Below are 23,158 nucleotides of genomic sequence, written 5' to 3'. Positions count from 1 at the left end.
ATGATCAGACTTTATAATAACCTTATTCACATGAATTTTAATCAGTCCTCAGATATGGCATCCAAGTCTGGTCCAGCCAGCTGGAGAACTTCAGGCTGGATTCTGTAACTTTTATTCATGCAGAGCAGCATTCAGATGTACTCATCCCAGTGAATTCAACACCATGTGTTTGGCTGATAAAAAGAACTGCGCAGCAGTGTCTGTATATATTCTGAATGGAAGCAGATAGAAAAATTCAGCCGATTTTTAATCAGATACTTAGTATGTTTCTTAGCAATGACAAGATTGAATAATCATTGGTGCCAACTGTTTGTTTTGTTTTTGTTTAATAACCGTGTTGCCCTTCATTTTGACAAACTTAAGGACGTTTTCGACAACTGGAAGTACTTGACCACATCACCAGCGCCCTCTCATCTTTGCTGACTGATGTGAACACCCAGCAGACCAAAGCACAGGAAACTGGTGGGAATGTGACCAGTCATTTGAATGCTGTGAAGAGCAGATCTGAGGTCACACAAGCAAAGAGGAGAAGAATAGGTCAGCTCCTGAGAAGGGCTTCTCAACAGACAGCACTACGGAAACTGGGCTCGCTGACACCTGAGGAAGTCAGCATGCCAGGCACAGAAGAACAACCTCACCTTTGTGTGGATATTGCTGAGAGGGGACCGATCCACACAGGATTTTCTGCGCATGTTACCTTGGGCTGTCTGACCCAGGAGCAAACCCGTAGAGCCAAAGGGTCCTCAGCTTATCCCATATCCCCGTGCCCACCATCTCTGCCAGGGAAAACCTGTGCTTTGTCGCATTTAGTAACAAAACAGCTCCACCTTTCTTCTCCATGTGAGGTGCCTGCCAAAGACAGGCCAAGAAAAGAGCCCCATTTGTTTTTGGCCCAGATGCTCAAAAAATTGGCAGGTCTAAACTGCAGGCCTCCAGACTCATTTGAAATGGAAGAGGTGAGGTGTATTTTTATATATTGCTTGCTGGCACTGTCTCCCTACCCATATTTATTGTATAGGCATGGATTCTCTTTTTCAGGGTGGAAGCTAGAGTAAATTATTTCAAACACCATGCTGCAGCATTATGGGGAAAAACAGTGGGATTTACTCTGCTCATTGGGGTTTTGATTATTTTAAATTGTCATTGTGTTGGGATACTGTCAAGGAAGTTGGCACTGCAGTTACTAAGGTAGGATTCATTCAACCAGTATGATAGTGTAAGATGCCAATATGTTTTATGCAGCGCTAGGTTGTTGGGGTTTTTTTTTTGCAGGAGGAAGTTGCAGGAACACTAATACAGATGGTAAGGGTTATTTTTACAGATCCAATCATTAACCAGTTCGTTGGATTGGTGTTTTTTTATATTTTTTCCCCTGTGCTCATGTTCTGGTGTGCTTTTTCGGAAAGTTTCATCACAAAATTATCCTTGGTTTTATAGCAGTGTTTGAAATATTTTATCACTCTGTAAGCTGAGCATCCTAAAAACAGAATAAATCTGAACAGCAGCTTGTTCTCATATCTGCTGTCAGCGAAGTCCATGGTACTCAGCTATCTATGTGTTTTAGCAACAGTGGGTTGTCAGCAGGATTCAACATGAAGTAGCAGAGACCAGGATACTTGCCAGTCCCCTTATTACATCTAGATTTGTGTCAGCAGCAGTTTTTCTGGCCGCAGTACTGCAGAAAAAGGACTATAGTATGATTACCTCCAGTCATACAGACCCCAGTGGGGGACTGACAGGATCACTCTTGCTCATCCGTCCACCCAGCCATTCTCTCCAGCCATCCTTCGCGAGTGAGGAAAAGGAAGGAGTCTTACAGTTCTATTGTAAGAAGCACAGAAAGTAGGAGAAATGGGATAGCTGACAACCCTCTGAAAACATAGGGAACTTGGGAGTGAGGAAGGGAGGGAGGGAGGGAAGGAGCGGAAAATGAATGGAGAAGGTGACCCAGTTGTTTTTTCCAGTTTCAAAAACATTGGAAAAGATTAGGTTAAGGTAGCAGGCATTCTTCTTGAAGAAAGAATGGTTATCTTTTCAAATCTTTACAAGGATATTTTTCTGTGAAAGGTTTGGTGCAGCCTTTGTATCGGCAGAGCTGACTCAAGAGTCGGTATTTGGGCCTGACTTTCACCCTCAGTGGGAGAGACGGCATCTTTCAAAGATCTCTGGCACAGCAAATTCATAGTCCCAGAGCAGCCCATACGTCTTTGCAAAGCACTTAGCATGCTGGACTTGCAGCTCTGTGACTAGAGGTTTACATAGAAAGGAAGACATTGAAAGAGCAGTGAATGCAAATAACAGCAAACTCCTCAGTTTGATGTCTTAAGACAATTTTAGGAATGTAGTATGTTCAAATTAGGTGGTGTATACACTGTTTAACTTCAGGATGTTCTCTACCACATCATTACATTAAGGCTGTAAGAGCAGTGTACTGATTAGGCCCACCTACATTGTTAGTCTAACAATGGCCAGTAGTGTATATCTGGAGGAGAGAAAAAGAAACAGTTATGTATAGAGTGACCCTTCTCTTCCTGGCCTTTGACAAGGAGGGATTTAGAGATCTCTCAAGCTGCAGACTGCATCTAAGATACACCTAGCCTGCATGTGCACGCATTACTTGCATATAATGGGTCCCTCTTTTCTATTAAGACTTTCCTCGAAGGAAAATTACGCAGTATCATGATACAGTATTCTTATTGATACCATGAAAAAGACAAACAGATTTTCATTCTTAGAGGAAAAAAATATTCTGACCTTATATACACTATTTGGCAGGAATTTGCCTCCATATGGCTATATTTCTTTGGGCTTCTACTAAGTCACAGGTTTTTTCAGGGATGTTTCATTGAGTCTGTTCGAACAAGACTGTTAGTGTACTTTCAGGTTGGAATGATTTGTCTATTGATAACCTGAGGAACTCTTGGAAGGCTTCACAGACTACTTTATGTCAAGAGCAAATATTTTAAAAAAAGAAACAACCCAGAAATGAACCAGTTGATAGATTTAATGTTTTCACTTTGAAATATTTAGGTTTTTATTATTATTATTATTATTCCAGCTCCTTTCCCCCAGTCCCCACTAATCATTACTATCAATATGAATTTTTCCTCTTCCTTTCCAGATTCAGAGCTTTGAGGATGAAATTCTATGTGGAAATACTCCTGACACCACGTCAAGTGAGTGTTAAGATACTGACACTTTGCCAGACTTTTTTTTTAAAGCAGCGTTCCCACGTAGTTTCTTCTAAAGCTTCCCCTAATATGTTTTCCCTCTCTGCTCCCATCACTTCTGGCACTGGATGCATTATTCTACACATAACAGTCTAGCATGGCCAATCTAGACTTCATAAATCACAGGCATGTAAAATGTACTCACCTTGTCAGGGAGACACAGTGAGTGCACCTGAAGAGAGTACCTCACATGCCTTGAGGGTCTGGGGCATCCACATGATGTTTTAAGCAGACCTCTTTGCACTTCCACTCAAGGATTCATTTGCCAGATCCAAATGACCCCTTACCTGCCAAATCCCAGATCTAGGATCAAACATGAGGTTGGAGGTAGCAGTTCTGCAACCACTCTATATGCAACTCACTCAGGACTACGCAACCATTACATTCTGGTGGCATCATGCCCTCTGCTCCATCATCAGTCTCCTACACCACATACACTGTCATCATGTGAGCAGACATAGCACTGAATTGTGTTAGAAAATAATTGTTTGAGGAGTGTGTGGAAGGATTAAACACAAAGCTGTTAGACCAGATGTTAGGCTGTCATTTGAGGCTATCTGAGCTTGGATCCTGGGAAGTATTTGCTGGCAGGGGTTGTGGTACTGGAGAAGATGGCTGTTCAGTCTCCAGAACATAGAGTGTTTGGCCTTGCTCTCTAGAAAACCTTGCTAAATCAGTGCTCAGAGCAGGACTGGCAGGCTTCTTTTCTTTTCTTTTCTTTTCTTTTCTTTTCTTTTCTTTTCTTTTCTTTTCTTTTCTTTTCTTTTCTTTTCTTTTCTTTTCTTTTCTTTTCTTTTCTTTTCTTTTCTTTTCTTTTCTTTTCTTTTCTTTTCTTTTCTTTTCTTTTCTTTTCTTTTCTTTCCAGGAGAGAAATTTTGTATAAAAGGACTAATAAGTAGTGTGAATGAAATAGCAAAGGACAAAAGTGAAAGTTTGGTGAGTCCTTGACTTTTGAGGACTACATTATATCAGTTTTGTGGAGCTGGCACAAATAATTAAGCCACTCAAGTGCATAAGTAGGTATCTTAAAAAAAAAATTCAGCTATCTATTGGTGCTGATCATTTAATTATGTCATTGATTGGAACATCAGTTGGATGTACAGGAGTGAAATCATGAGCCTTTTGAAGGCAGTGGCCAATGTCCCACTGACTTTGGTTAAGCCAAAGTAGATTGTGTACCTATGGTAGCCAATTCCTCTTCCCACATCTTTTGGCAGGGTTGTATTTTTTCAGTCTGTAACTGCTTGGCTCCAACGATATCTGGGGCTTCATGTCATCCTTGGTGCTGTGCAGGCTGTGTAATTTGTCACCTGAGTTACCTCAGGTCGCTTTGATTTTGTTTTCTGATGAATGTCTTGATCTTTACGAACAAAGATGAGCCCCATACCAGTAGTCTTTCTCATAGCAGTATCTGTACAAAGAATAGCAATTCCCCAGGACTTGCACAGTCAAAACCACCATTTGGACAAACATTCAGTGAGAGATGAACAAAAGAGAATGTGGACATAGTTTGATGGGAAGAAATTTAAAATGTGATATCATACTCCAGAAAGTTTTTTTTCCTTTCTTTGCCCAGCTGTAAAAAGTGGCTACACTATTTAATGATAGAGGCATTAGTTAAAAGAGTTTGAAGATTATATAAGTATACTGATCACGATGTAAGAAAAAAAAAAATTAACTGTATACCCTGAATAGTCTTCTAAGACAGGAATAAGCATGTATGAGGGCTGCTCCAAAAATAATGCCTCCTATTTTACTGTATTGGCATATGACGTCTGAAGTGGATGTTGGTGGTATGGCAGTAGGGGGTGAAACTTCCAACAAAATCCCATTACATGCTGTTGTCATGTGACAGATGGCAGCAGAGGGGCAATTTGGCAGTGACATGGAAGTGTGGATGAAGCAAAGGTGTATCACTGAATTCCTCCGTGCAGAAAATTGTCACCCATTGACACACATCGATGCTTGCTGAACTTGTATGGAGACCAAACAGTGGATGTGAGCTCGGTGAGGCAGCAGGTGGTGCGTGTCAGCAGTGGTAATAGTGACTGTGGGTCATCTTGGCTGATGCAGATTGTTACAAGCACAGCATGCAGGCATGCATGGCTTGTTCGTGGCTGGAAAAGATGTATAGCTAATGGTGGTGACTGTACTGAAAAAGAACATTTTGTAGCTGAGAATGTGCTCTATCAAATGGTGTTATTGTGCTCTTTCTATCTGTTGTAGTGCCCATGGAAATAAATAGAGGCATTACTTTTGGAGCAACCTGAGTATTTGGTAAAAAATTCATAATGGAGAAAGCAGAAAGTAATTATTTGTTTTTAATTCTGATATGACTCCTATCCAATTAAGTGGTCAATTTATCATACAATTGAACTGCACTCATATAAGATTTATGCCTTCAGAGCAACATGTTTTAGAGTTTTGTTTAAACACGGGAATCTCTCACTCTTTCTTTCTCTGCTGTTTTAGAGTTGTTGATGCTTGGCCTAAATTTAAAGTCTCTTTTATGGGCTTTATTCATGTTCTCTTTTTCCCACTGCTTCTGAATGACGTGCCCCTCCATACCCATGGGATCCTTATTACTAGTTCAATTTGCTTTGTATCATGGAAGCAGTTATGAATGCAGTGTTGTTAGTAGTGAATAACACTAGCTCTTACAAAGATTCCTATCAAATTGGCAGAATTTGTCCCAGACCCTTAAGCAGGGACCCTCAAAGTAGGAGTGAGTGGGAAATGTGGTCCAGGTTCCATCAGGAGCCTATGCAGGGAAAACCTCAGCTCCCAGGAGAACATGCCTGAAATTAGATTTGGACTGCAAATCGTTTGGGATACAGGCTGCCTATTTTTCAAGGCTCAGGCAGTGCCTGATAGCATTAACGGCCCACCCTCATTTGTTTGCGGGCTCTGTGAGAAGGCTCTGAGAGCAATGATGAATGTGCTGGAGCCTGGCATGACCCTGCTGAAATGGGATCTCACCTGAGCGGAGAAGCATGAGGTGCCCACCGTGAGAAGAAATAGAGATAGATAGGAACAGACTGCTTTGCCTAGATGGAGCATATTAGAGACGGGTGACTTATGGAAGTGCTTGTCCCTGTAGTATTGTCCCTTGGCTCTGTAGCCTGGCCTCCATTTTAGTCCAATTGCTTAATTTTCTACACTCCCCATGAAAGCCAATTCCCTGGCTGCTGTGTGTCTTCTTTATATTTCTCCATAATGTAGATTCTGGCTGTTTAACTGCAGTAGGCTTTATGATAAGGCTTTTTTTCCCTCTCTCCTGGCAGAATGCTGAGACTTAATTTTAAAAGACGCCCAAACCCCCAAACATCCCCGAATGACTTACAGGGAAAGCAGAGTGTTTTCTAGCTCTGTTTTAAAAAATATTACAATCTTTTTTATTAGGCAATTTTATCATTGTTATAAATAAGTAATTGTACTGGGGAGAAGGGATAATCCTTATTTAATTAAATTCATCTATACTCCCAGGTTGGCAGCAACCAGACATATGTGAGACTAATACCCACAGCCTGCCTGTATGCATGTGCAATTAAAAATTCACTCTACAGTAGCACTGGCAGTTTAGTGTTGCTTTTGGCATTTACAAATTCTTTTATTTTGTGACTTTTTTTTTACCATACACATATGCTGGAGCAGATGTTGCTTATTTGTTGTTTATTCAAATCTGTAGGCTCTGGCAGCTAACTCCATTGTTCTGTAATGAAGCTTTATTCACTGTCCTGTATTAGGACCCAGCAAATGCATGACAGGCAGAGTTAGCTCTCAGCAGGAACTACAGTTATTGTCCTTACTTATTGGCTGTTTATATTCTAAAGCTCACAGTTGAGAAAGCTGGCTGAGCAGGGTAAGGGGCTGGGGGTGCTGTGTGCAGAGGAAAATTACTTGACTCCACTCACTGTATCTTTGCCCTGATGAGGTGCAGGCTTGCATGTAAACTCATCTGTTGCAGGGATTTCATATTCAGCACTTGAAAAATAGAGCTGTTCTCCCCCTCTGCCCCCTCTTCTGCCTTGTTCCACCCCCGACCCCTGCTGCTCCTTCCTTTTTCAATTAGCCTTTGTAAAGCGCTGGGTTTAACTAAAGGGTGTTTCAACGTTGTTCATCCCCTTAACTCAGCACGTGCCTGAAAATTCATTAGCAGCCACATCTATTAGTGAGTCGGTGTTACTTGGGTGCACCTTGTAGAGTCCCTTTCTCTCTCGCTTCTTCTCTTCTTCCCTCTACCTCTGCAGGGTGGCGACATACCTGAGAAGCAGGAATTCCTGCATGGCGCTGACCCGGGCATCGAGTGCCAGCAGATAGGCATTAGCCTGCTGTAAAAGCCCGTGGTAGCCCAGGAGGCAATCAATCAGGAAAGTAACCACCTCCATCTGGCTCCCTGTGACATTGTAGCTCACTCCCAAAGCATTTGTGATTCATCTTGTCCCAACGAGTGGTGCCAGGGATCGCGTACACCCATTTTTTTGCAGCAGCTGGGAACGTTCTAGCTTCCTCGCATGCTGAGCTAAAGCGTTAGCTCCTGTGACTTATCAAGTGGCAATTCTTTCAATTATCACACCTTCACTCCTCCCACTCACAGACTTCTCTTATGGTTTGGCACCATGGGAATATTCACAGAATGCAATTGGCATTTCTTTTAATTGACTGAGTGCCAAGAATGTGAATCCTCTTTGTTATCTATTATCCATTGTAATGTCTGCCTGCAACTGAAGTAGCAATGTCTTCAAAAGGGCAAGAGGAAAAGGCACATATATTTCCTATGCTTCCGAGACTGTAGGATTTTTCTAGGTGCCTTTCTCTAATTTCAATGTAAAGTAGAGTTATTTAATATTTCTTACTTTCTGTAGTACCTGCATCACAATGTTTTTCTTTGCTTACTACACAATGATTTTTAGTTTAAAAAACAGAATAAATAAAAGGGAAATACAAAGATACAGCCAAAGAGGACACTTGCTAAAGTGGCAATCAAAATCTGGAACTTAAAAATGTCCTATAATTACTCTTCTGTTGGTACTGCATGATATTTATGTTAAGCTTTGCAATTGGTTAATGATCACATACGGTCTCCTGTTATGAGGTCTCCCTTCAGAAAACACGATGAGTAATAGATCCTTAATAAACATCTATATGTTCTTGAGGCAGTTCATTTGAGATAGCATTGCACACATATCTTCACGGTAAAAAAAATCTCCACTCCTTCAAAAAAAGATTCAGGAAGACACTAAAACGAACACTCATAGAGTTCCACATTCTCTGCAAAAAAGATAAGTTTTACTATGTTATTAGTGGAAGTTGCTCTTGGATGCTTTTCTTGTTGGTCTCATTGCTTGGTAGGACATAATTCTTTGCACAGCACTGCCATTCCTCATGTAGAGGAAATAGCACATCTTTCTTGGGGTGTGGGGAGAAGCCCTCTTTGCAACAGTTTTATCTTCTGCAGGTGACCTGGCACAGAGGAGTCAACTGCTTTCTTTAGCTGTTTTGTTTTGCTTCCATTTGGTTTATGATGCTGCAGACTACATTTTTTCCATCTTCTGCCCACAGACCATTTAAAGGCCTTTTCATTCTTCCAATTTCTCTACATAAGGCACCTATAAGTGAGACTGAGAGGAAGCTGTGTCATTTTTGTGCATTTTGTAGCCTGAAGAAGCCTCGAGGGAAAGTTCTGTGGTCCCAGAAATAAACAGAAAAACTGCTAGAAAGCAGAGACTGAGAGAAAAGAGCAATACTGAAAAGCAAAGTTGTGAAATGATGGAGACCCAGGAGGTGGTGATGCCACAGTCACCAGGGCAGAAAACAGGCATCAAATAGAGGAAATCTGGCACACTTCTGAGATGGTCTCTGGGAGACTGAGCCACCTGCCAGTGGTGTCAAGAGGCTCTGGCCGCAGTCCTCTGGTAGAGACAGCCATCTCAGGGACTCCGGGGCTTGTTTGATTTTCAGTGAGTACATTCCTAAAAGTCACTGCACACTCGTAACATTTTGTTGCGCATATGTGTCATATTTTAGGTCCTGCAGACTGATTCATCCTAGTGGGAAAGGATATGCATACACTGCATACTTAAGGCAGATGGCCCAATGAAAGTTATGAAAGTCTGTTGCTGTTTAAATCTTAGGTGGGGGGAAATACAAAATACCTGAGGTATTCAAGAGGACAACTACGTAGTTTGAGTGGTCAATTTAGATTAACAACCATAGCCTTTTAAACAAGAAAACTTCTGAAATGAAATCTAGCTGTGCAAAAGTTGCACTGAGGTCTTGAAATGAGGCCTTTTCTAATATTTTTTCTTCTGCCTTTCCTACCTACACCCTCAACAGAGCACAGCACCAGAGCCTTGCCTGACCTCCATGATGCTATGCTAATGGTACCAGTTGAAAGACTGGCCATTTGAACCTTAAATCTCATTCCAAAATTCATCCGACCTCACATCCCACTTCAGGGCAGATTTGTGAGAACATAGATGCCTTCTTCTGATGCTACCATATTGCTTTGCCATGGCTGTTAAGGGAGCGGACTGGTTCCTGCCACTGTCAGTGACCCCTTTGAGAAGGGGGCTTTGCTGTTATCCTGGTCATAATTTTATACTCTAGAGAACTCAGATTTCTTTCCAGACGAAAACTGTGATTCTTATTCCATGGATCTTCTACATACTTGTTATCTGCTTACCGATACTGAGAATTTCTCCTTGGAAAATATCACTGACAAAAAGAGGCAGTCTCGCTAACCTTGACATTCTTAGGCCTCCTGAACACAGTTCAGTGGATATCACCATGGAAATAGAGCCGCTATAATTGATCTCTACAAAGCAACACCAAAAGCCAGACACATATTCTGACCTCCTGATAGCTTTGTCTGCTGCTGACCAGGCAGAATTTGCAGGACCCTATCAAGACCAAAGAGGCTTTCCACTCACTTTTCTCAAAGGTCTCTGTAAGTTTTGCCAGAAGCCATTCTTCCTTTTGTGAAGTGCTTTCGGTTGCATAGGGCCCTACGAGGCTCACTGCAATCGCTTATTTTTTATTCATTATCTTTGTGCAGCTGCTACTGGGAGAAGTTGTGATGTAACATGATCTACAGTGTAGGCTGATGACATTCAGCTCTACCTCTCATTTTCATCAGAAGCAGACACAACCGTCACCCGTCTCTCCCGACATTTGGCAGCGGCATGAATCTGAATTAATGACAGTTGGCTGAAGCTCAGCTGAAATAAGATGGAAGTGATACTGACTCTCAAGGAAAAGTAGGAGGAGGACCTGGCAAAGTTGGAAGCTGTTTCATCAGCTGAAGGAAGATAAAAGACCATTGTCAAAGTGACTGCAGTTTCAGGTTTTGACTAGATTCATCACTACGCCTAACCTCCCAGTCTGCAGAAACATCATCTTTCACAGATAACTGCCTACAGTGTTCTCTCTTTTCCTGTCAAATTCAGCTCTTAGATTACTCATTTATAGTTTTTTTTTTTTTTTTTTTTCAATTCTAGGGCAGTGTGTTCTTGTGTAGGACAAGCAGGAAGCGATCGGAAGCTGTGAGTGGCAGGCAAGGCAGACGCCTTGCTCCACGCATGGCAGCTTGCAGGGGTGTGTCTGCTGGCTCTCAGTGACAATGTGTGAGATTCATGATGCCATGCTGTGTTACCAGACCTGATGGGACCTTTGCCCCCATCTACTTTAAATACTTTAAAGGGGGGTTCCATGGACCAAACTGTCTGGGAATGTTCTTAGGAAGGGCAAAGTTGGAGGTTTCAGAAGCCCCGTCAACAAAGTACACACACATCAGTTCTGACCTCCCCTGGAGAGGCAGAGGATGGTTCACTAGTGCAAGGAAGGAAGGAATATCCTTTTCAGTGATGCAGAAGGTAGGGAACACACTACTTCTCTTGCCTGTGTTCATCCACAGTTTATGTAGGAAGGAAGAGAAACAAACATTAAAAAAAAAAAGTTTTATTTTTCTTTAATGAGCAGCTTGGTAGAATGTTATCATCTAATTCAGTTCTTCTACAAAGCTTCTTTCTACAGAACCTGTAATGCAAGAGAGTGGAAGAGAGAGAGCCAGCCAACCCACCCACCAGCCCCAGGCGCTTCACAATGGAGTGTATTCATACCTGCTGTCACAGTGCTGACTGTAGGGCACAGCAGATGTACTGAAGCTAGTTTTAAATCAGTAAATATGTCCACCGGCATTAAAGCCTGCTAGTATGCAGGTTGGATATGAAGGGTTGTCTAACCACGGCATCAGGAAGCCAAGTTTGCCCTCTCACCCAACTTCTCCAGCATGTTTCACAGCCTGGGCAGAGCTCCAGGCTGCTGTGCTCTGCCTGCCGGCTGTGCTGTGCCACGAGCCTGATAGACACAACCATCTATACACTGAATCTTAAGCCAAAAACTTGGCTGAACCTGGTGCAAAACTGCTTTTTCTTCAGGTGTTTTGGAGGAGAGGGATTGAAGCTGAATGTACTAATGGTAGATGCAGAGTTGCTATGTAGCTATTTATGCCATGGCAGTTTGTGCCTTTAATGCTTCCTGACCTCGTTCCCTCAGGTGCTCGTGGTTGATATTTGGAGAACATATAGGCCAACATCCTCCCGGGGGGGCTGGGGACCCTGGGCGAGGAGCTGGAGCCTGCACAGGAGGATGTGAAGCACCATGTGTGCACTCGGTCACAAGGTGCGAGAGCTCCCCTAGGGCTATGCACATGCCTCCTGCTAATAATGGCCCTGATGTCCAGACCCCATGGCTAACAGCATAAAGAACTGAAGGCTGCACATGGAGATGAAGCAAAATATCTGTGGCTTTCACTTGACAAGAGAGCCCTCTGCTTTACATCTCGCCTGACCAAGTCCAAGCACCCTGGGTGTAGCATCATGCATTCTTGTCCCTCGTGAGTGCCTTGCAGACAACGAGGGCCACAGGGCTTTCCCCTAGACCTAAATATATCAGTGTTACCCAAAATAAAGGGGAGAAGACTATTGCAGATGGGTTGAGAAATGAGGTAACAGGGTTTTGACAAGTAAATTCTTCAGAGGAGCCAGATTCTGTTCACCTTGTAAGCTCTACTGGATGTAGACCCCTCATTTGTGCTATTTGTGCAACACTTACTGTTATGGCATAGGTAATAACATACAGGGCTCTTTTTATATTTTCACTTTGTTGCACTGTCTTGGATCTTTGGCATGGAAACCCCCTTCAATTCATAGGGAGCAAGGGATAGACACGTTTCTGAGCTTTGTTTTTGAATAAAAATAGATGCCTTTGCTGCATCTAATGCATTTTGGGGTGTACTATTTGCTTTCATATAATATGACTGTTCTAACACGATGATTTATCTAGTTGCCGGTATGATGTTATTGAAAAACAAAATCTGCAAAAAGACATCGTTAAAAACTGTTTTTTGATGGCCTTTGGCAACAAAATTTGTGGTTTATGTGCTGCTGCCATCTGGTGATTATTCTCCTGAAATGCCGCACAAAACTGAGCAGTGGCTGAACAGGGAGCGGTCAGTCCCACCTCATTAGTCCAGTGAGAAGCATTTCTGGACTAATCTCTCTTACTTGAAAGACTGTTGTAGATGTGTGTATTGTGTTTGGCCAGAAAATAAATAGGAATCAGATCTTTCTTAACTCAGTTCACTTGCTCATCCATCCTGCGATTTGGAAAGTGAATCAGTGTTCTAGAAGTTGTACAGGAGTATTAAAAAAGGGACTAAGAATAGACCTTTTCTTTTGCATTTCAGTAGCACTAAGTAAAATGCTTATTTTCACAGTCAACAGTCAATAATCAGTGCAGTTGTCTATGAGGGAGCTACTTCCAAGACTAGGGAAAGACAGCATGGTTTTATCGCATACACGTGAACTGGTATGAATAGCAACATTTATTTAACTAAAATGCTGAAAATTGTACAAAATAATTTCTTCTGGTGCAACAAGGTCCAGTGGGCTTCAGAAAATCTGCTTTGCTGGAAAACGTCACCAAAAGGAGTTCTTTGTGCCTTATAAGAAATTCATATTTTCAGTGGAGTTTTATCAGACCTTAGCAGCCATATAAAGGAGCATAATACTTAAAATCAGTGGTGCCTCTCCTGTCTGGGTAGCAGGGGAGGGGAGTAAGCTACTGCAGTTCTCTCATGGCAAGACCAGACCACCTGTAACTGTGCCTTGCAGCTGACATACATATTCCTCTAGCACACAGTCAGCTCTTACTACAGTGTCCTTCTCTGAGATGCAGTAGGGCAGTGTAGGAGGGGCATTGTGTCTAAATGGGAAGGATACTACTCGTTACCCAAAACAACCTCATTTCTATTTTGGAAGCACATTCATGTATTTTCAAAGACACATTTTTGAAACTCCGTTTCAAAATTCTTGCTTTTTTTTTTTTTTTTTTTTTTTTAAGTGTGTTTTGGAGAATCAGAACCATCGTATCTCTCACTTGCTCTCACTGGATCTGTAGTGCTGAGCAGCTTTGTTGAACAGCTTTAGTATTTGATCTCTGTGTTTGAGAAGCAAAACACAGAATGGCTGGGATGTAAGAAAATGTCTATTCAGTTCTAGCACTTCTGTGGACACAGCGTAACCTTCATTCAACCTATTTCTTACTGTAATGGTTCTTCCATTCAGCTGTTGTTGGTGTCAACTATTGCTGAATCCAAGTATTTTTCAAGCCCCGATCAGTGAGGTATTCATGTGTGCACTAAACTCTGGGCATGGAAACATTACACATAGTCTTAAGCCTGAACCTAGTTTTCTTGCTGAACTTAGCATGAGTATTTAAGCTGTAATGATGCTAGTGGCTTGAGAGTTCCATGTGAGATTTCAAAGTGCCTTTGCTTATATAGCGTAGTGAAAAAGTCTGACTAATCCCTTCAGACTTCTTTTTTCTTCACAAAATGCCTGACTACCCTGTAGCACGTCTGTTCTTTAGTCCCATGTACAAATAGCTTTAGAAATGCTTAACCACATCAAGGTCCAGCAATATTTAAATGATTACAAGAATTTGAACAACATGGCTAGGCTGCAGTTGGCCGTCCTGCTTTTTCCTATGACAGGAAGAGAAGCCGAAATTTTAATATGTGAATTTAAAATTCAAATCAGCATAAATGCTCTTTCATTCAAAGTTATTGTGCCTGTAATTCCCTAAGTAATCAAATGAGGTAGAAGACAAACACTGGAGAGCACCGATCAACATTAATTTGATTCAGTAGACATGCAAAAAATATGGATTATTTACAGTCAGTGCAGAAGTTCTCATGGCATCTTTTCATGTTGTGAGTATCCTCCTGGACAGAAACTAGAAAGAGGTTTTATTATTTGCAGCCAAGTCCACAGAAAACCAGCTGCAGAGTATTCAGAGGAACCCAGGACTGCACTTCAGCACTTATTTTTTACTAATTAGGGAATATTCTTTCATTAGTGGTAAACCTAGGAGCCCAGGAGCTTCAGAAAGTTCCAGTACTGAAAGATGCTGAAAATGGAAGCCACTCTATCCGCATGCAAATAAGGAGAGAGAAAAAGTCTCTTAATGAATTTGGATTGATCAAGTAAAGGGCTGGAAAGCTGTGGGGCCTTTGGGATCTGGAAGGTATATACTTTCTTATGTGATACAAAATGAAGCTGAAACCTGATTAGTAAGTTCCTCTAACCTATTTTTATTTAAAATTCAGGCAGAATAGAAATGGGATGCAGGAGCTGAACTATCCCAGTTCAATTAGCACAAAAAGGCGAAGAGCCAAGGTTTTCCTCACCAAGGTCTTTAGGGGCAATTCTCAGGTTTCCGCTTTCCAGCATAGCCAGATGTATTCTCCGCACAAGGCCCAGAGTTGTAATTTTTAGCTCATAGTTGAATACTGGTCTGCGTCTCTACTTCTTCTCCAAACATACTTTATCTTTCCTTTGTGTGATTCTCTGCATGTATTTGCAGAATCTCTACAGATTTGGGTGTCTCTACACACTAGGAGAACTGCATGGAGCTCCATGAATAATGAATATTTTGGTTCAGTGGATGAGCCAAATGATTGGGGAAAAATGTGATTTGGGTAGACTAGAAATGAAAACATGTTTTGCTTAACGTTCAGGTGATTTAACCCATTTTTTTCACCCTTCTCCTTTCAATTAAAAAATGAAAAAACAAACAAACCAACCAACCAAGCAAACAAAAAAGACCACATTTGAATGTGGAAGGAATATTTATGTAAATTTTGCTGACCCTTCCCTCTGTTTTTTTGGCCAATTTGTATCCTTCCTAAAGATGCTCTCCCAGTTGCTGGAAGTTCATTTAAAAATAAAGAACTGCTGCTGTGAAATGATGCTGACAGTGCTTTAGATACTAACAACAACATCCAGCCTGAACATGTTCAGAAAAAATGGTATGGAGAAGAATTGGTCCTGGGAGATCTAGACATAGTAGAAATTCAAGCTATGGCTATCCTCACCATGTACTACAGCCTGCCAAAAAAAATGTACTGTTACCATTGGCAAACTAGCAGCTTTTATAAAGAGGGAAACTCTATTCCTCCACAGGATGGCATTAGATATGCTCTAATTTTCAGTCTCAATCCCTGTTTGGGACACGGGGTGGAAATGAAGTGAGAGACTGGCCCAGCCTTCACCCAAAGGACAGTTTCCTCAGTATACAAATGCTGTCTTCCATTATGCAAAGATTACTTGAATCTGGTATACAGACATTAAACCAAACTGTATTTAAATAGATTGTAACTGAGCTGCTTCAATTTGTAAAGGACATTGACTTCGATCTAGTCCTGACCCAGCCCACAGCGTGACCTGCCTTCCCAGCACAGCACTGCTATTTCTCCTAGAAGTGTATTGTTCAGCTTGAAGTCCTCATGGAAGCACTCTGACAATTTATTCAAAGCTCTTCACCTCACCTTGCATTGGAGGGATGTATTTTTTCTTACTAAGTCTTGGTTTTAATTCAGACTTCCAGGAAATCGCAGAAATTTTGTCTGGTTATCAATAAAGTGTTCTGTCTCATCTATTAAAAACTCCTTATGTTAATCTGAGAAGCTTTGATATAGCCTAGCACATTGGGTAGGCTCTCACATGTCAGTGTGGGATGCAATGATTAAATCAGGCATCTGAATGTACTTGGAATAGATCCGCAGCACAGACCCTCAGAGACCTCACTTCACATGGAAAAAATGGAGAATTTAAGCCTTTACTCTAGAAGTATTAGTTTATTACACATCAATCATGTAGGTAGGTGCAAATCAGATGCCTGACTCAGATGAACATGAAATCACCTTCACTGATTTGAGTGAACTGTTCTTAGAATGGTTCTGCTTCTACTATAAATTACTTTCTATTTTCCTTACACAAGAACGGTAGAAACCAGGTTAATTCTCAGAAGGGTCATAAGATCCTATAATATAACCACTTTAAAATACATATACAGACTTTCAGAGTGGTTTGAACCTTGGTGCTTATTCAGTGAGAACCATAACAGCCGAACGCACATGATACCTACTTCCAGGAGAAGTCGAGAGAAACACACGGAGATCTTCCTGTAGTCTAATTGTAGTGCTGCAAACTTGATCTGCAGACATTTCTTCCAGTTTTTCTTTTTGTTTTCCATGAAATATCAGTCCAGAGTGCCCCATCACATACTTTGGTTAGGTCTCTAGCTAGTGCAGGAAACTACAAACGTGGTTGTTTGCAATATACGAACACAACTGACTGTCCTGCTGAAGCAGATGCATTACAGTTATTGGAATGAGTGGGCCAAACCTGGAAGGAGCCACCTGATTTTGACCAAGTCAGATGGTGAATTCTAACAACACTCCTCTTCCATTTAAGGTTGTTGTTTTTTTGTTGTTGTTGTTGTTTTCCTACTAGGAGCATTCCTTCACAACGTGTGTGTCTTGGGCTTAAAACAGGTACCTTGGAACACTAAATAAGCAGACAGCATGGTCTTCTAAGTCTGCAGATTTAAAGCTTGAAAGTCACTCGTATCCCTTCATGGAGGGTCCTTCTCTCATGAGACAATATTTTCAGCCTCTCAGTGGTTGAAACTATAGCAGCTGAAGCATTTCTACTTCTCAAAATTTTACTAAGCCTTTATTTCTTCATCTTTATGTTCGGAAAACTACAGGCCAGACTGACACACTGGAAGCAACAGCTGGCAAAGATGCAAAGGGTAATTGAAACAGCTTTAAAAAAAAGTTTAGAGAATGTGTAGTGCATTGTCCCTGGAGAATAAGCTGAACCATGATGCTGTTTGTGGGAAACTGCAAGGATGAGTTTTGAGACCACCCACAAAACAGGCATTTTTCAGCAGCTTCATTGCGAATTTTGTAATGTGTGAGATAGGAACCATGTATTTCTCATCTGAAATAGGAAAAGTGACTGATGTGTGGGTGATGATACCCACCATGATACCAAGTGATAATGCAAGTAATTCTTTTTAAAAAAGGTAATATGTGGTTTTGGTTTTGCAGTTGCCGTCTACAAATAGATTGCATGATTTTCATCAATTTCTGCCCAAGATGTATCTAATCAAGTCCATAGTTTCTTAATGTGTGAAAACATTATTTATAGATATGTTTTGGGGTTTTTCCAGTTCACACAAAGGAGAATTAATAGCTCACGTCTCAGAACTGCCTGGTGAATTGTCACATTTTCATGGACAAAACCACAAAATAAAAAGTGTTAAGACTCAGTAGCAGTTATGTATGCAAGAAGGAAGAGGGGATGTATCCAGAGTGTCTGCCTCCATCCTGTTCCTTTTCTAGCACAATCGCTAAGCTTGCTTCCCATACTCTGGTTCTGTTTTTGTGCCAGCTATCTGAGAATGAAGGCACTATGAGCATAAATGTTATCTGAAAATGTGCGTTATCCAAGGGCTGAGAGTTAATCAGGATATACTGGGTAACTGTGAGTTTCCTCTAGCATTTGCACTTTTGAGGAGAATTCACTTATACTGATGAAATTGGATAGCTAATGGTGTATAATTTAGTTGCAAATGTTGAAGTAAAAGCTAATTTACCCAGATGATGTTGGTGCTGGATTACAGGTCTTCTCTGGAGTAGATCTAGAATATCTTCCTTTTGCTTTTATGTCTTACCATGCAATTCTACATCATTTCTACTTGTTACTATTCTACTTGCTGAATCCCACCAAAAATCAACGAAGGTTCCTCAATGTAAGGACAAACCGATCTAGTGAGGTGCTAGGTCAGCTCCCTCTCCCTGCAGAATTCACCTGGTTGAAGCCACTCAAATTATACAGGGCTGCATGAGACTTGGCAGGAGCCAGTTCTAGCAACCAACTGTCAAAAGACAACATGCTTAGTGAAGGAAAACAAATGGCTGGATTATTTATAGATTACTTACATTGCATATGTTGTGCAAATATATCGAAAATGAAATCTGCAGCTGATGATTAAACTGGAAGATAAGTGAGCATCATCAGCAGTAGCTATCCTGAGCACATGTTGTTATTTGTTCTGGTCATAGTGATACTGCAGCTTTCTGGGGAACAGCACCAGGGTGAAGAATGTTTCTATGAAAATACACTCGAAGTGCCCCTGATTAGCTCTGTGTTTACTTTGGCCAAGTGCTGCTATTTGCTTTCTTTGTAATTTTTCTCATCTTTTATTTTCCCCGGCAGAGATGATGGTGACGAGAACAAGCAGCTGCCAGTCAGACAGCAGTGGGTTCATGGAGGAGCTGCCAGAACCCTTCGTACTGCAAGTAAGAAATCAACAATATTAGTCAGCGGGTCTATGAAAAACTCTGTAACCTTGGCACAAGTAACAAAACATAAAAATTATAAAAAATAAAATAAAATCATGGAGTCATGAAAGCTTCATGGACACAGATTCATCCTCCTAGAGAACCTCGGAAGGCAAGAAACATTCTTAGAGTTTTATCCAGCTCTTCCACCATGCATGGTTAGATAAGAAATGAGACAATAATTTTTTGATTATTTGGTTTGCTGGTATTTAAAGATGTGTTTAAAGAGGCTTCATGTGCAAAGATGTCCAGGACAAAATGATGATGGGCAAATGTTTGTGATTGTAAAACAACGATATTTCAATTCCTCTTTCATTTTTTTTTTCCTTTTATATTTATTTCTTCTTTCTGTTTTTCTTTCTTTTCCTTTTTTTTTTTTTCTCCAGAATGCATCTTTGTCAAGAGAGATGAATATTTTTTCTGATCTGTACAACCAACAAACAGCTCTGTCACATGCGACAGAGTTTCCTCTGTTAAATCAAGATTTCCAACAAAATCAAGGTGATTGTGTTGGCGAAGTCCTCATCACAGCTTGTGAAAGCATCGTGGCTGTATCTAGACCAACAAAAGCATGCAAAGACCAAGGAGAAGAGATTTCCCTTCTGCTGACTGCGGAAAATGGCGAGCATCAGGCCTGTAATGCTGAGCTGCAGAGTTTTGTCCAAGAGAGATTATGTGGCATGAAAGAGTATAAAACTGAAAGACAGCATCTTGAAAAAGAGGACTGCATAGAAGAGAATACTCCTTCTTTTAAGGGTGATACTCAAGATGAAGGAGATCCTGTCTCATTGAAATTTCATTGTCAGTTTCATTTCAGTACAGGACATAAAAATATGAATGCAGCCTTCACTGAATTGAGTGATACAAACCCTGTATTCATCACTGAGAGCAAGCTCAGAGATGATGATGAAAGTGAGAGAGGCCTGATGGAAAAGGACAGTGAAGTCACATGTCACAGAAATGTCCACAGAGACTGTACAGAATGTGGTGAAGAACGGCGGTGGGGGGTGGAAGTGGTCGTCAAAAATGGTGCCCTGCTTGCAGTAAATGAGGAGACAAACAGGCAGAACTTTCGTAAAATGGGTGCTGATGCAAAAAAAATAAGATGCTTCTCCAGAAGGGGGCTCCCAGAAACTCTGTGTAAGGGCTGTGCCAATCCAAGCTGCTCTTCACAGGTGTCTCACAGGCCTCCCCTGTGCCAAACAGAAGGGCCAGGGTTAAGTTCACCCAACGACCAACAGATAGGGGGCACAAGGGAAATGTTAGGCACTAACAAACCAGAACTAGGAGACCCTGTCCAAAACTGTGAAATGACTCGCATTCCTATGAGATCTGTTACTGTTCAGATGCCTTCAGGGCTGGAGTTTACCTCAATGGTGAAGTGCACAACACAAAATGTTCCTTGCACTGAAAGCCTCGCTAGGGATGACCATGTGGACCTGTCCAAGGTGGTAGCACACTGTTCTGAGGGTGCTAGTCCCATATGGTCAGACCCAGGGGCTTCAGAGGACAGTGTGAAGCAGATCACTGACACCCCCAGCCAAACTGCAGAGAATAGGAAGACCAGGCAGCTGCCCGTGCTTTGCCCACCCCATAGCCACCTGACAAAATCAGCCTCCCTAGACACCATGCTCTCTGGTAAATACAGGCCACACCGTTGCAGTGAAACCTCTGGAATGATGGGTGCACAGGGCAATCCCTGCTGCCACCACTGCTGCTGCCATGGCTGCTGCTGCTTATGGACATGTCCTGTGGCCGTTTCTCCCCACAGCCCCATGTGTTGCTGCTCAAACCAGGCTGCCAACAAGCTGCAGCTCTTGAGGACACTGAAGTTTCTGCAGGAAAACACAATGAGAAATCTTCCTCTGGTGAGTAGATTCCTTCAAATAATTGTGCACAGTCACAGCTGACATGCTCATGTGCCAAGTGCACAAGATGCCTTTCCCTTTCCTCACCTCTCATGCTTGTTTATTTAGTGAGACATATATTGGGAATATAATCTTCTGAGTGAAGGAAGAAAGCATTTCTTACTGAACGAAAGTGGCAAACGTGTATACCTTCAGTTTTGTGGGACTGCTTATTTTCATGATGTTCAGTTCAGTCTTAAAATGGTTACTGCGAACTGAATGATAAAAGTTACAGTTTAAGTGAAGAGCTGAGATAAGGTCTGGTTTACAGCATGGGGTTCAGTGAGTTTGAATGGTTTCCAGTGAATCAGCTGAATTACAGCAACTGAGTAGCTTCCTGGACTGCAGAAAATACAAGAAGCAATCCCCTTTTACTGGGATCTACCTTAGGTTCTATTGCATAGTGTTTGCTAAATACAAACTGTGCATGCCCAGATACATCCATAAGCCAGGCTGGTTTAAATCAAAGTGAATGGCAAGTTCTCAGTGCCTCAAGCCATTTCATCATGGGAGAATGGGAAGCTTCCATGAAATCTAGAGCTGTGTTAAGGCAACCTTTTGCAATAAAAAGCCCAGATTTTTATTTCTTTGGTCTGAATTCCTGTGAGTTCCCAAAAGTTGTGAAAGACTCGGGGTGTGTTGAGGAAGAAGGGAACTGGGGAGGGCTTCTGTCCTGAGAAAAATGTGGAAAGGAGCAGCATACATCCCTGCTAATTTGAAGGAGTTTCTATTTTCACTTCTTTTTCCACATCATAAGGTTATGAAACTTGAACTGTTGTACATATTGAGGAAGAAATTGGTTACATAAAAGTCTGAAAAAGTGAAACTTTTTTTTTTTTCCTGCCACATCACTGAATATATACATCTGCAGTGTCTTGTCTCTGAACAGTACAGGAAAAGCATGCATTTTGTTAGTTACCTTGCTGTTGCCACAAGATGGCAGTGAGTCAGTACCTTATGGTGGATGGGGAAGACCTCTCATTGACTGCTGTTCTGTCACTCTTCTAATGGGGGCTAGTAGTGTTTTTTCTTATGTAGTCTATGTGGTCTAGGAAATGTGGGGGGAACAAACGTGCCCAAGATCCATTCTTAGGGGTATGGCTCCGCATCCCAGTCACCATGCAATAAATGAGTGAATTTACTGAATATTAGTCACAAATGTACACTATTTTAAACTCGGTTTACCCTAAACAGGGTCCAGGTCCAAGAAAAACTATTCACCCCTGTATCCTTGCTGAGCCTGAGCTCTGAATACATCCATGTGAGCATGTGCTCTGCAATATTCTTCAAGGGTCAGGTCCTGGGGAGCTGTCCTTACTTCATCCATAACATTTTACCAAATGTGCCCTCATGTGATTCTTGGATCTTTTGCATGGTAATTTCTAGATTTCTGTTAGCCTCAGGGAGCCATCTAGAAATTTATGTGTAGCTCATTGATTTCTGCTTAGAGAAGTGAAGGACTGGAGCTCTTCCAGCTCATTAAGGCATACTTTTCTGATGGACAGAAGTCCTTACTCTGCTCAGACTTGAAGAATTTTTGGTTACCATGTGGGCACTGCTTACTCAAACCCCACACACTCCCAGCTAGGGACTTTCTGAGGTTAAAATTAAAGATTATGGAGAGGTCTTGGGCATAAGATGAACAGTCATCCAATACTGAACATGAAGGTCCTCCTGACACATGTGACTGCCTCAGTGGAGCTTGAGACTGTTGCCCAAACCTGTACCAGTAAGAGAACCAGCTGCAGTCCACATGGACCAGATACTTAGGAGAGCGAACCTTTGCTGCAGCCACCGGGCCAGACTTGTCAAACCACTGCCAGTCTCTGATGAGCAATTTCTGGTGCTATCCCATAGCTTTTAAGGCTAAATATTTCATTTGCTACTGTGGGAGGGTTTAGGTCTGGGTCACACACATCAAGAGCGTGCCTAACACAGGAGCTACATTAAAATGGAGATAGAGTTTTCTCAAATGCTCAGAGAGCATCTTTTGACCTCTAACTGAAGCTGGACCCCAGCAGGGATAGCTTTCTCATGATTCAGGCCTTCTGGGGACTGGGAAACACATTCAAGCTAGCAAACATAAAAAAGATCATCAAAAGGTGATCACACGGATCCAAAGAGATCAAGCATTGCCACACTTTTCAAACATGCCTCTTGCTCTCTATCAGTTACAGTGGTCAACACTGGAGAGCAGGTTCCTACACTGTCTTCCTACGGTTCACAAGAGTCTAAAGTCTGCTAAAATGGGAATGTCTCACATT

The 23,158-nt window shown here is 41.7% G+C and overlaps 1 protein-coding gene across 1 annotated transcript in view; it reads left to right on the top strand.

The window, feature by feature from the left end:
* CCDC129 (coiled-coil domain containing 129) overlaps positions 1-23,158 on the top strand; it is a 39,861-nt gene that overhangs the window by 8,213 nt on the left and 8,490 nt on the right. The window contains exons 5-8 of the mRNA XM_046938140.1: positions 364-956; positions 3,122-3,176; positions 18,863-18,945; positions 19,374-20,855. Of these exons, the coding sequence (XP_046794096.1) occupies positions 364-956; positions 3,122-3,176; positions 18,863-18,945; positions 19,374-20,855 (2,213 nt within the window). The remainder of the gene's footprint in view (positions 1-363; positions 957-3,121; positions 3,177-18,862; positions 18,946-19,373; positions 20,856-23,158) is intronic.

The sequence above is a fragment of the Gallus gallus genome, chromosome 2, assembly GCF_016699485.2.
Source record: "Gallus gallus isolate bGalGal1 chromosome 2, bGalGal1.mat.broiler.GRCg7b, whole genome shotgun sequence".
Lineage (NCBI taxonomy): Eukaryota > Metazoa > Chordata > Aves > Galliformes > Phasianidae > Gallus > Gallus gallus.
The sequence above is the reverse complement of the archived record's forward strand: the minus strand, read 5'-3'. Positions and strand labels throughout refer to the sequence as shown.